The following is a 13,736-nucleotide window of genomic DNA, read 5'->3' as shown; positions in this document are numbered from 1 at the left end:
GCGCTCGGGGGTGGAGCCAGAGCGGAGGCTGGGGGAGGGGTTCGGAGCCAGAGGGGCGGGGCGGGGCGGGGCGGGGCCGGCCGGGGCGAGGTGGCTCGCGCCTGCGTGGACGCCCGGCAGCAGCGCCGGGCGCTGGGACGCGGGTGCCGCTCCCCCTGGGTCTCCGCGGGCGCCGGCTCCGCGGTCCGACGCCGGCCATGAGCCAATGCGCGGAGGCGGCGGCGGTGGCCGCCACGGTGCCCGGCGCGGGCATGGGGAAATCCGGGCTGCGGCCGCCCATGGTGCCCCGCCAGGCGTCCTTCTTCCCGCCGCCCGTGCCCAACCCCTTCGTGCAGCAGACGCGGATGGGCGCGGCGAGGCGCCTCCAGGTGAGCGCGTGGGCCGAGGGCAGGAGACGGAACCGCGGGCCGGGCGTGGGGCTGACGGGGGGCAGATCACCGGGAGGGATGGGGACGGAGGGAGGAGGCAGATCCCGGGGAGGGGCGTGGATCTGACGGGGGGCGGAGCCAGGTGAGACAGGTGAGGGAGGTGGGTCTGAGGGAGGAGGCAGATCTAGGGGAGGGAGGTGGGTCTGAGAGAGGAGGCAGATCTAGGGGAGGGATGTGGGTCTGAGAGGAGGCAGATCTAGGGGAGGGAGGTGGGTCTGAGGGAGGAGGCAGATCTAGGAGAAGGAGGTGGGTCTGAGGGAGGAGGCAGATTCTGGGGAGGGAGGTGGGTCTGAGAGAGGAGGCAGATCTAGGGGAGGGAGGTGGGTCTGAGAGAGGAGGCAGATCTAGGGGAGGGAGGTGGGTCTGAGAGGAGGCAGATCTAGGGGAAGGAGGTGGGTCTGAGGGAGGTGGCAGATCTAGGAGAGGGAGGTGGGTCTGAGGGAAGAGGCAGATCTAGGGGAGGAAGGTGGGTCTGAGAGAGGAGGCAGATTCTGGGGAGGGAGGTGGGCCTGAGGGAGGAGGCAGATCTAGGGGAGGGAGGTGGGTCTGAGGGAGGAGGCAGATCTAGGGGAGGGAGGTGGGTCTGAGAGAGGAGGCAGATCTAGGGGAGGGATGTGGGTCTGAGAGGAGGCAGATCTAGGGGAGGGAGGTGGGTCTGAGGGAGGAGGCAGATCTAGGAGAAGGAGGTGGGTCTGAGGGAGGAGGCAGATTCTGGGGAGGGAGGTGGGTCTGAGAGAGGAGGCAGATCTAGGGGAGGGAGGTGGGTCTGAGAGAGGAGGCAGATCTAGGGGAGGGAGGTGGGTCTGAGAGGAGGCAGATCTAGGGGAAGGAGGTGGGTCTGAGGGAGGTGGCAGATCTAGGAGAGGGAGGTGGGTCTGAGGGAAGAGGCAGATCTAGGGGAGGAAGGTGGGTCTGAGAGAGGAGGCAGATTCTGGGGAGGGAGGTGGGCCTGAGGGAGGAGGCAGATCTAGGGGAGGGAGGTGGGTCTGAGGGAGGAGGCAGATCTAGGGGAGGGAGGTGGGTCTGAGAGAGGAGGCAGATCTAGGGGAGGGAGGTGGGTCTGAGAGAGGAGGCAGATCTAGGGGAGGGATGTGGGTCTGAGAGAGGAGGAAGATCTAGGGGAGGGAGGTGGGTCTGAGGGAGGAGGCAGATCTAGGAGAGGAAGGTGGGTCTGAGAGGAGGCAGATCTAGGGGAGGGATGTGGGTCTGAGAGAGGAGGCAGATCTAGGGGAGGGATGTGGGTCTGAGAGAGGAGGCAGATTCTGGGGAGGGAGGTGGGCCTGAGGGAGGAGGCAGATCTAGGGGAGGGAGGTGGGTCTGAGGGAGGAGGCAGATCTAGGGGAGGGATGTGGGTCTGAGAGAGGAGGAAGATCTAGGGGAGGCAGGTGGGTCTGAGAGAGGAGGAAGATTCTGGGGAGAGATGTGTGTCTGAGAGAGGAGGCAGATCCAACAAAGGGGCCTGCATCTGCTATGGGCTTTTGTCCAAGGGGAGTACTCCTGTGATGGGGAGGTATCCAAGGTGGAGGGCGGGAGCCTGAAAAGCAAGGCCTAGTAGAAGAAACAGATGCAGATCTGGGAGGCGAGGGCTTTTGAAGGGACGGTGACCCTGGAAGGGGAAGAGATGTGGGTATGAGAATTGAGGGCCCGGAGGATGGTGTGAGGGTGTAAGAGAAGAGAAAATGCAAAGAGCATGTGGGCCTTAGAGGCAGGTCCTAAACAGGAGAGGGGGAGCACACCAGTGGAAGAGGAAACATGCCATGTTGAGAAGGGAGAGGAATCTGTGACAGAGCTTCAGTTTGAGTTTGAGTTTGTTAGGTTGGAGGGGTGGGCAATCTATAGGAGAATGGAATTGGGGAAGTCTTTTTTTTTTTTTTTCTTTTTTTTTTTTTTTTTTTGTCTCAGGGAAGGAGAGGAGTCAGTCTAGGATGAAATGTGAGGGCAAAGGCATAGAACCCAGGTCTGGAATTAGAACAAGCAAGACTAGGGGGATGAGCTGGGGAGAAGGGGCATGGAGGGGAGGAATTCAGAACCTAGGAAAGGGACAATGGTCAGTGTAAGGTGTTCAGAAGTCTTCACCCTGCATCAGTCCCTAATCAGTCTTCACTCAAACACTGCTAGATGCAACACTTCTCTAAACTTTTCTTCGACTGTTAAAAACTGCTGAATACATAAAGGAAGTTTCCTTTTCTTTCCTTTTTCTTGTAAAACGCTGCTTTTACCATTAGCAGTTACAACTTCGTGCTCTGTGGACTTCCTCTTTGGTGAAATTAGCGATCAAAGAACAAGATAGAGGGTGCAAGCTGGATTTGTCCTGTGTGTTCTGCATGACAAAAAAAAGTTTTGATGTCTTCCTGTCCATCTCATGCATTTCTTTACCTTGGATTTGGAATAGTGTTATTTTTTGCATAGCCCACTTATGTGCACTGAGACCATTGTCCTGAACAATGGAGGCAGGTTAGAGTAACGGTAAATGTGCATCTGCTGAAGAAGGGTGTGAGAGAGGAAGAGGAAGATAATGTAGAAATACCTCTTTGCAAAGAAACTAAATGTTTAAAAACTTGACCTTCATGTCTTTAAATAGATAGATATCTCTTTTGTATCTTAAAACTTCTGAAGCACTTCTAAATGCATTGACTATCACTCAAGGTTAATTTTAGTTTGATTTGGTCAAATTAGTCATCCTTAAATGAAAGTATGTCTATTTGGCTTCATATTTGGAGAGATGGTCAAAGTGGCATATATGTGTGTGTGTGTGTGTGTGTGTGTGTGTGTGTGTGTAGAGAAAGGGGGGGAATTGTTGGTTTTATGCATACACACCTAGCGTGGCCTATTACTGTTTGGAGAGCACTTTCAAATAACGCTACAAGAGCTGTAGTATAATGCAAAGATCACCAGTCTTAGTCAGAAACCCTGCTCAGGCCATTTATTAGTAGTATGACTTTGGCCAAATCACTTAACCTGTCTGAAGTTCACTTTCCTCCTTTATTAAATTGGAATAGTCTTACATCAAAGAAGGGTTAAAATTACATGAGATAATGCATGAAAGAATCTGGATTGTTTGCTGATCTTAATATTGATTAAGATATTTGTTGTCTACAAATTTTATACTGTCCTTAAAATTTACCGTTTATATTGAATGGAATTGAATAGGTCTAGGTTGTTTGTTCTTTAATTAAAAATATAGACTAGAGGGATCCCTGGGTGGCGCAGCGGTTTAGCGCCTGCCTTTGGCCCAGGGCGCGATCCTGGAGACCCGGGATCAAATCCCACATCGGGCTCCCAGTGCATGGAGCCTGCTTCTCCCTCTGCCTATGTCTCTGCCTCTCTCTCTCTCTCTCTCTGTCTCTCTCTCTCTGTGACTATCATAAATAAAAAAACAAAAAATTAAAAAAAATATATAGACTAGAGATACCAAAGAGGTTTCAATGGCTTGAACAGTCTGGGCAAAGGGAAGATTTAACTAAACATGATTGAAAAAACAATGTTGTTTGTATTTTAAACTTGTATTTAACTAAACATGATTGAAAAACAATGTTGTTTGTATTTTAAACTTGTATTATCAAGCTTAAAAGATGTATATCCTTTCATTTAAGTATGACTTACTCTGATCAATACAGACTAAACTTAGCCTTGAATAATGATCAATATCATCTTGCTTAAGGACTGTTGTCAATTTTGTATCTCATTGTCGAACTTAGCTTTGCCCTTCCCCTTCTTTTTTTTTTTTTTTTTTTTTTTTGACAATTTAAAGGTCTACTACTTAGTGGTGTAGAAACAAGTAGTCTAGCTTTCATTTCCTCAATAGAATATGGAATTGAAATAAGTGTTTGGTAGTAATTGTGGGTCACTTACCAGACCAAAAGAAATTATTGAATGTCTATTATATACCAAGCACAATGCTAATTTCTGGAGATACAGCAGTGAACAAGAGAAATAAGAACCCTGCCTATCTAAAGCTTAAGTTTCACTGAAAAAAGTTAAACAGACAAGAAGAAAAATATGCAGTTTTCTGTTTTAATAGTACTATGAAAAAAATCCAGAGAAGATAACCCTGATACAGTGTTGAAAGAAGGCCTTCCTACAGAGATGATGTATTACCAAATGGAAATACAAGGGAGAATCGTCTTAATTTGTCTAAGAGTTACTCCAAATTTGTTTATTTACTGTTACGTACTATTATTTGTTGCAAACCTGGAAATGGTACAGGAAAGAAAAGTTGTCCAATATTTGACAACTGAATTAAAATCCATATTAGCTACTCATTGTGAATGTGAGTAAATCTTCTATGAATATAGTATAACCTTATTCTAACTCTATTTTCAGAGTCTGTGCTATGGTCCTTTTTTGCAGTAAAGATTATTTCTAGGTAATTTGCAAGGCTGTTTGCAAGCCTTATTTAATCTGCCTTGAAGGTCACCCATTGCAAACAGTCTTTTCTCCAGGGATATTTGTCAGAAACAATCAGAGGTGATTGTTTAACATGACAACTGTCTGAGGCAGTGAATGATGATTGAAGCAAACAGTAGACTTAACCAAACATCTTGCAAGAAGAAGCTAGGGGATGAGATGTCCATAGGGGACTTTGAAAAGCTTTGTCATATTTATGGGAATCTAAAAGGGTATCCACATGTATAGGTCTCTGTGTATACCCAGGGCTATGCACATGACCTGAAAAAAACCCAACAACAACAAAAAAATGAGAATATTCTAAGCTCTCACCTCTAGCTAACCATCAGGCTTTGTACAAACAGGAGGTAAAAGTTAAAGGATAACTGTGAACTTCCACTTGGCTGTGTATTGAAGGTATGCTCCAGAATGCACACAGAGACTCTTCACATAATGCTGGGGAACTTACTGCTTCCAGGCATTTAAGGAAATCTTATCATTAGCTGACTACCAAACTAATTGGTCAGAGACTTAAGTAACCACACCTGACACATGACAAAGACCACAGCCTTTAAAGAATTACTTCATAATAGTCACTGAACAAAATAACAACAACAAACAGCAACAACAGTAAATCCTGTGATGGAAGAGAATCTGATTTTCAGAGTTGTTATATTATTTAAAATGTTTGGTTTTCAATTAAAAAATTGTAAGCTATACAACAAACAATAAAGTGTGTCCCATAAATAAGAAAAATAGCAGTTGATACAAACTATATTCAAGGAAGCCCAGATGTTGGACCTACTATCCAAAAACTTTAAATCAGATATTTGAAATATGTTCAAATAACTAAAGGAAGCCATGTCAAAAGAACTAAAGGAAAATATGAGATACTGAATCACCAAATAGAAATTATCAGGAGAGTGAAATTATAAAAAAGAACCAAGTAGAACTACGATAGCTGAGATGAAAAATTCACTAGAGGGGTCAACAGCAGACTTTAGCAAACAGAAGAATCAGTAAATTTAAAGATAGATCAATTTAGGATTAATTAGTATGAGGAACAGAAAGAAAAAAGGATGCAGAAAAGTGAACAGAACCTCAGAGACCCGTAGAACATGATCACGTCTATCAACATAAGCATAATAGGAGTCACAGAAGGAGGCAAAGAATATTTGAAGGAAAAGTGGCTGAAAACTTGCCAAATTTGGTGAAAAACATTAATTTACACATTCAAGAAGCTTAATGACTTCCAAATGTAATAAACCCAAAGATGTTCGTCCCTAAACATATAATCAAACTGTTAAAAGATAAAGAAAAAGAGAGAATCTTGAAAGCAGAAAGAAATAACTAACTCATCATACGCAAAGGGATCCTGAATAAGATAAATGTCTGATTGTTCATCAGGAACCATGGAGGCTAGAAGGCAGTAGGATGATATATACTCAAAGTGTTGAAAATAGAAGACTGTCAACCAGGAATTATAGAGTCAGAAAAACTATCCTTCAAAATAAAGAGAAATTAACAAAAATTGAGAGAATTTGTCACTAGCACACATGCCTTGAAAGAGATACTACAGGGAGGCCTTTGGTTGAAAGGACACTAGAGAGTAACTCCAGTCCACATGAAGAAATAAAAATACTGTTAAGGATAACTACCTGTAGGGCAGCCCTGGTGGCGCAGCGGTTTAGCGCCTGCCTTTGGCCCAGGGCGCGATCCTGGAGACCCTGGATCGAGTCCCGCGTCAGGCTCTCTGCATGGAGCCTGCTTCTCCCCCTGCCTGTGTCTCTGCCTCTCTCTCTCTCTGTGTCTCTATGAATAAATAAAATCTAAAAAAGAAAACCAAAAAAAAAACATTTAAAAAAAAAAAAAGGATAACTACCTGTATAAATATAAAAGACTATAAATATCATTTTTATTTGTGATTTTTTTTTTTTTTTGTCTTCTAAGTGATTTAAAACAAAACTCCCTGGGGGTGCCTGAGTGGCTTAGTCAGTTAAGCATCTAACTCTTGATTTCAACTCAGGTCATGATCTCAGGGTCCTAGGATTGAGCCCTGCATTGGGCTCAGCACTCAGTGGGGAGTCTTCTTCTCTCCCTCTCCCCAGCTTGTGTGCACATAAGCTCGCTCTCTATGATAAATAAATCTATTTTAAAAAAATACTACATAAAGCAATGATTAGAAATCTGTGTTGATAGACATACAATGTATAAAGATGTAATTTATATGACAATAATAGCAAACAGGAGGAGGGAGGAAATAGAGCTCTAAGAGCACAATTACTATTATAATTAAGTTGGTATTAATCCACACTAGGTTATTGTAAATGAATTTGGGAACACTTAGGGCAAACACTAAGAAAATAAAGTTTTTAAAAAGTGACAAGAGAATTAAAATGGTTCACTAGAAAATATCTATTTAACATAAAAGAAGGTAATCATGGAAAGGTAGAGAAACAAAAAAGACATAGATATATAGAAAGCAAGTAGTAAAAGAGCAAATGTAAATCTTATCAATAATCACATAAATATAAATGGATTAAACACATTAAAAGCCAGAGATTAGAAGAATGGATAAAAATATATAATCCAACTCTATGCTATCTAAGACACACTTTGTATTCAAAGACCCAAATAGGTTGAAAGTGAAAGGATAGGGATGCCTGAGTGGCTCAGTTGTTAAGTGTCTGCCTTTAGCTCAGGGCATGATTCTGGAGTCCTGGGATGGATTCCCACATCAGGTTCCCTGCATGGAGCCTGCTCCTCCCTCTGCCTATATCTCTGCACCTCTCCCTGTGTATCTCATGAACAAATAAATAAAATCTTAAAAAAAAATAAGTGAAAGGATAGAAAAAGATATACCATGCAAACAGTAATCAAGAGAGAACTGGAGGGGCTATATTAATATTAAATAAAATAGACTTTAAAACGGGTAACCCTGGATGGCTCAGCGGTTGGGCATCTGCCTTTGGCCCAGGGCGTGGTCCTGGAGTCCTGGGATCGAGTCCCACATCAGGCTCCTGCATGGAGCCTACTTCTCCCTCTTCTCCCTCTGCCTATGTCTCTGCCTCTCTCTCTGTGTGTCTCTAATGAATAAATAAATAAAATCTTTTTAAAAAATAGACTTTAAGACAGAAATTGTTACTAGAGATAAAGGAAGACACTTTATAATGATAAAAGGGTTGCTTCATCAAGAAAATATAACAATTAGAACCATATGTGCACCTAACAACAGAGCCCCAAATACAGAAAGCAAAACAGATTGAAGTGGACAATTCAACAATAGTAGTTAGAGACTTCAGTTCCCCACTTTTTCTACCAATAGTGGTAGAACAAAGAGACAAAATATAAACAAGGGAAAGTCTTGAATAACACTCAACTAGACCTAAGAAGTATATAAAAAGAGAACTCGGGATCTCTGGGTGGCGCAGCGGTTTGGCGCCTGCCTTTGGCCCAGGGCGCGGTCCTGGAGACCCGGGATCGAATCCCACGTCGGGCTCCCGGTGCATGGAGCCTGCTTCTCCCTCTGCCTGTGTCTCTGCCTCTCTCTCTCTCTCTCTCTCTCTCTCTCTGTGACTATCATAAATAAAAAAAAAAAAAAAAAAAAAACTCCCTCCAGCAACAGCAGAAAACACATTTTTCTCAAGTGCCATGGAACATTCTCTAAGACAGACAATTATAGTAGGCCATAAAACAGGTTTCAAAAAATTTTAAAGGATTACAATAATATAATGTCTGTTATCCAACCACAATGGATTGCAATAAAAAAAATAACAAGAAATTTGGGGAATTCACAAAGATTTGGAAATTAAATTACTCCTAAATAATCAATGAGCCAAAGAAGAAATCATAAGAAAAATTAGTAAATACTTTGAGATGAATGAAAATGAAGACCGTATACAAAAACATATGTGGCTAGCATTACCTTGATACCAAAATGTGAAAAAAATGTTATAGGGAAAGGAAAGTATAGACCGGTTTTCCTCATGATCACAGATATAAGAACCCTTAACAAAATATTAGCACATCAAATACAGCAACATGTGGAAAGGATAATCGTGTCTGAGTTTGGTGGTTTATCCCCAGGAATATAATGTTGGTTTAACATACAAACATTTATATTTCAATGTAATTTATCATATTAGCCAAACATAGGATAAGAAGCATATGATCATTTCAGTAGATGCAGGAGTTTTGTTACTCATTTGACAAAATTCAACATCCACTGATGTTTAAAAAAAATTCTCGGTAAAATAGAAAAAAGAGGGAACTCTCAATCTAATAATGGGCATCTATGAAACACCTATAGCTAGCATCATAATAGTGAATATCGAAGCTGTTCCCCCTAAGGTTGGGAACAAGACAGATAATCTTGCTCAACACTTCTGTTCAACATTGAACTGAGGATCCTAGCCAGTGCGATAAAATAAGAGAAAGAAACAAAAGACATAAAGATTAGAAAGGGAGTTTTCTCAGTCAGAGAAAATTAAATACCATATGATATTTCTTATATGTGGAATTTAAGAAACAAACCAATAACAAAATGAGCAAAGGGGTAAAGAGAGACAAACCAAGAAAGAGACTCATAACCATAGAGAACAAACTCATAGTTACTAAAGGGGAAGTGAGTGGGAGGATGGGCAAGAGAGATGATCTGGGGATTAAGAAATACACTTGTTTTGATAAGCACTGGGTGATGCATGGAATTGTTGAATCATTATATTGCATATCTGAAACTAATATGACACTGTATGTTTACTACACTGGATTTTAAAATAAAATTTAAAAAGTTAAAAATAAGGAAAAGTGTAACTGTATTTATTTACAGATGTCATGTTTATATGCAGAACATCCTAAAGAATCTACAAAATGGCCAACAACTAAAACTAATATGTGAACTTGGCTAGGTTGGAGGAAATAAGATTAAAACATAGTATTAGTTACATGTCTAAATACTAGTAGCAAACAATTGCCAAATAAAATTAAATAATCTGATTTATAATAGCAATAAAATAGCATTAGACAATTAGGAATTTATTTAACCAAAACATGTAAAACACTGAAAACCACAAACACTGTTGTGAGAAATTAATGGAGCTTTGCATAAGTGGAGAGATATATCATGTTTATAAATTGGAAAAATCAATATTGTTATGGTGATAATTCCTCCTAAATTGATCTATAGATTCATTGATAGCCTAGTAAAATTCCCAATGGGCTTTTTTGTTTGCATAGAAACTGACAAATTAATTCTGAAATGTATGTGGAAATGAAAAGGATCCAAATTAGCCCAAAAAAGATTTGAAGAAGAAAAAGCTGTAGGACACACAGTACCTGATTTCAAGACTTACTTAAAAAAAAAAAAAAAAAAAAAAGGCTACAGAAGTTGAGAGAATGGGGTATCAGCAGAAGAAGAATAGATGAACCAATCAATAAAACATAATGGAGAGCCCACACATATGTGTTTGATTGATTTTTTACAAAGTTGCTAAGAAAATTCATTATGGAATATCAGGTCTTTTCCTGGAATATCAGGAGCAACTAGATAGAGCTATAGATAAAAACAAACCTTGATCCCTAATGCATGCCACCACAGAAAGTAATTTAAGATGGATTATAGACTGAAACAAAAGCTAACACCATACAGCTTCTAGAAGAAGAGAATATAAAATATCATCATGACCTTGAGGTAAGTAAAGATTTCTTAGAAAGGACCCAGAAAACTAAAAATTAAAATTGATAAATTAGGGGAAACTGGGTGGCTCAGTTGGTTACGCATCTACCTTCGGCTCAGGTCATGATTCCAAGGTCCTGGGATTGAGCCCTGCATTGGGCTCCATGCTCGGTAGAGAGCCTGCTTCTCCCTCTGCCTGTTGTTCCCCCTGCTTATGCGCGCCCGCTCTCTTTCTCTCTCTCTCTCTGACAAATAAATCTTAAAAAAAAAAGGGGGACTTTCATATTTTGTTGGTGATGTAAGATGATACAACCACTGTGGAAAACATTTTAGCAGTTTCTTATAAAGTTAACCATACCCTGGCCCAACAGTTTCACTCCTGCTGAAGTAAAAATATATGTCCACACAGAGACTTTGAACATTAATGTCCATGAGAGCTATATTCATAATAGCTAAAAACTTAAAATAGACCAAATGCCCATGAACAGATGAATGGATAAATGAATCATGATATATTCATACAGTGGAATAGTACTCTGTAATTGAAAAAGTTTTATTCCTGATATATAACAATGACATGATAAAATCTCAAAAACGTGAAGGGAAGTAAGCCAGGCATAAAAGAATACATACTGTGTGATTTCTTTGTGACAATCTAGAACAGGCAAAACTGTGGTGAAAGGGAACCTGTCACTAGTTGCCGAGGGCCAGGAAAGTTATACTGACTGCCGAGTGGCACAAAGGAACTTTAACGGGTGATAGAACTATTCTCTTTTTTTTTTTTTAATTTATTTTTTATTGGTGTTCAATTTACTAGCATACAGAATAACCCCCAGTGCCCGTCACCCATTCACTCCCACCCCCCGCCCTCCTCCCCTTCCACCACCCCTAGTTCGTTTCCCAGAGTTAGCAGTCTTTACGTTCTGTCTCCCTTTCTGATATTTCCCTCACATTTCTTCCCCCTTCCCTTATATTCCCTTTCACTATGATAGAACTATTCTCTATCTTGATTGTGGTGGTGTTTGCATAGGGATATATATTTGAAAAACTCATAATCTGTACACTTAAAGTAGGTGCATTTTATTTTATGTAAATTATGCCTTGATAAGGTTGATTTTTTAAAAAATACTAAGACCAAATGTTGGCAAGGATGTCTAAGTGACCTAAATTCTCATATATTGCCAGGGAGGGACACTTTAAAATGATACAACCACTGTGAAGACTGGTTTGGCAGTTTCTTATCAAGTTAAACTGTAACCCAGCAATTCCATTCCCAAGTATGAGAAATGAAAACACATATCCACAAAAAGGTTTGCATAAGAATATTCATAGGGGCTTCAGTCATAAGAGCCTACAACTGGAAACAACCCAAAGATTCATCAAAGAGGGAATAGATAAATTGTCACATAGGCATACAGTGGAATCATATTCTGCAATCAAAAAGAATGAATTACTCATTTACAAAGTCACATAGCTGAATTCCAAAAACATTATGTTAAGCAGAAGAAGCTAGACACGTAAGAATGCATAATGTATGATTCATTTATATGACGTTCAAGAACAGACAAAATAATCTGTGGTGATAGAAATCCGGCATTGGTTGCCTAAGAGGGTAGGGATTTACTGGAAGAGGTGCAACATGACTGGATGTTCTGTGTCTTGGTTGGGGTGGTAGGTTCAAGATGGACATTTATCAAAACTGAACTGTCTACTTAAGATCTGTACATTTCTTTATATGTTATTTTGACTTCAAACATGCACATGTGCATAAAGTAATTTGACAGGATCAAATTATATGTTAAATCATTTGACAGAAAGGTAGAATCATTTTGGTGTTCCTCATAAATTATTTGATGATGTTCAGATTCACAGTAAGGGCCAGGAGAGGCAGAAGGACAGTGCTGTTTGAGTAGTGTGATTGGCTAATAGAAGAAATATAATTTGGTGTGCATAAGGACAGTGTATTTCACTTAAAAGTGAGAATGGTATAGGATTAAGAGCAAGGGCTTTGTCACCAAGATAGGTTCAAGCCCTGGTCCTATCACTTAGTAACAGTGATCTTCGGCAGCATCACGTAACTCCCTGTGTGCCATTCCTTTCCTTTCCAGCTTAAGGTTGTAGGAATCAAATAGTTTGCTATATGCCAAGTGCTTCTAGTGGCTGCTATATAGTAAGCATTTATATATTATTGGCTATTCTTATTAGTTTTCATTCTTATTCTTACTGATTTTTTATTTCATTTTTTTCCTTCTCCATCTCCTTGTTGTTAGTTATAAAGGACCAGCAGGTGTATAAAATAACGGCATTTATTCTTTCATGCTCCTAACTCCTTCATTAACACTCTTCCTTCTACTGGCATCTCTCAAAAAGTGATTTCCCCTCTTCCCTTGGCTAGCTTCTCTTTGTCTTTCAAGATCATTCAGCCTTTGGCTCCTCTAGGAAGCTTTCCCTGACTGCTAAGTCCAGACGCTTTGTTTTCCCAGCATCTTCTAGTCACTTTCCTTGATCAATAGATGACTTGTCTTATAGTACCTGGATTTCTTCACTGTTGTTTTTGCTACATTGTAGGTGTTGTGTCGCCAGATACAGTACTTTATTTTTCTTTGTGCTTAGATTCATATCTGGTGCAGGGTAATGTTCAATTCGTCTTTTAATGAACACATGAGTAACACAAAACTCTCCTCTTACATGTTTCTGTTTGATAGCTAGAACATTAAAATACTCTCCATTCATATATTTTTTTTAATCAACTTTGACTTTCAGATTTTCTTTCTTGGAATTATCCTGCTTCCAATCCGTGCCTTATTAGTCGCATTAATTATATTATTGGCATGGCCATTTGCTGCACTTTCAACAGCTTGCTGTCCCGAAAAGCTGACCCATCCAGTAACTGGTTGGAAGAGGTAAGAAATAATAATGTCTAAATGTTAGGTAAATAAGGATAAGAGTTTAACATTAGTCATTGATTGATAGTTTTTTTCTACCGCTGCCTACTTGGTATTTACCATTTATTTCTATTTCTCAGATGAAATGGTTCCTAATTCATCATATGTAGAAATCTGCCCAAGCGCCTTATGATGATAATCTTCTGTTGAAGTTGTAATTTCCTAATATTAAAACATTGTTTTCTGAGTTATTGCCGAAAAGTGATAGGTCCATGGTTCTAGAAGACCCAATTAGTATACCTGAAAGCATTATAGCTGAAAAATACCTGACTTTCTTCTGCTCTCCCTCATTCTTGACATTTG

At 40.6% G+C, this 13,736-nt stretch overlaps 1 protein-coding gene across 3 annotated transcripts in view; it reads left to right on the top strand.

Annotated features, from left to right (window-relative positions):
• Positions 1-187: 187 nt before the first annotated feature.
• Positions 188-13,736, top strand: part of LPCAT2 (lysophosphatidylcholine acyltransferase 2) — a 67,209-nt gene continuing 53,660 nt past the window's right edge. For all 3 annotated transcript variants that reach the window (XM_077898386.1, XM_077898385.1, XM_077898384.1), the window contains exons 1-2: positions 188-368; positions 13,252-13,391. In XM_077898386.1, coding sequence (XP_077754512.1) covers positions 198-368; positions 13,252-13,391 — 311 coding nt within the window. In that variant the 5' untranslated portion in view covers positions 188-197. The remainder of the gene's footprint in view (positions 369-13,251; positions 13,392-13,736) is intronic.

Source organism: Canis aureus, chromosome 5, assembly GCF_053574225.1.
Source record: "Canis aureus isolate CA01 chromosome 5, VMU_Caureus_v.1.0, whole genome shotgun sequence".
In the NCBI taxonomy this organism is placed as follows: Eukaryota; Metazoa; Chordata; class Mammalia; order Carnivora; family Canidae; genus Canis; species Canis aureus.
This window is presented reverse-complemented; position numbering and strand designations above follow the sequence as displayed.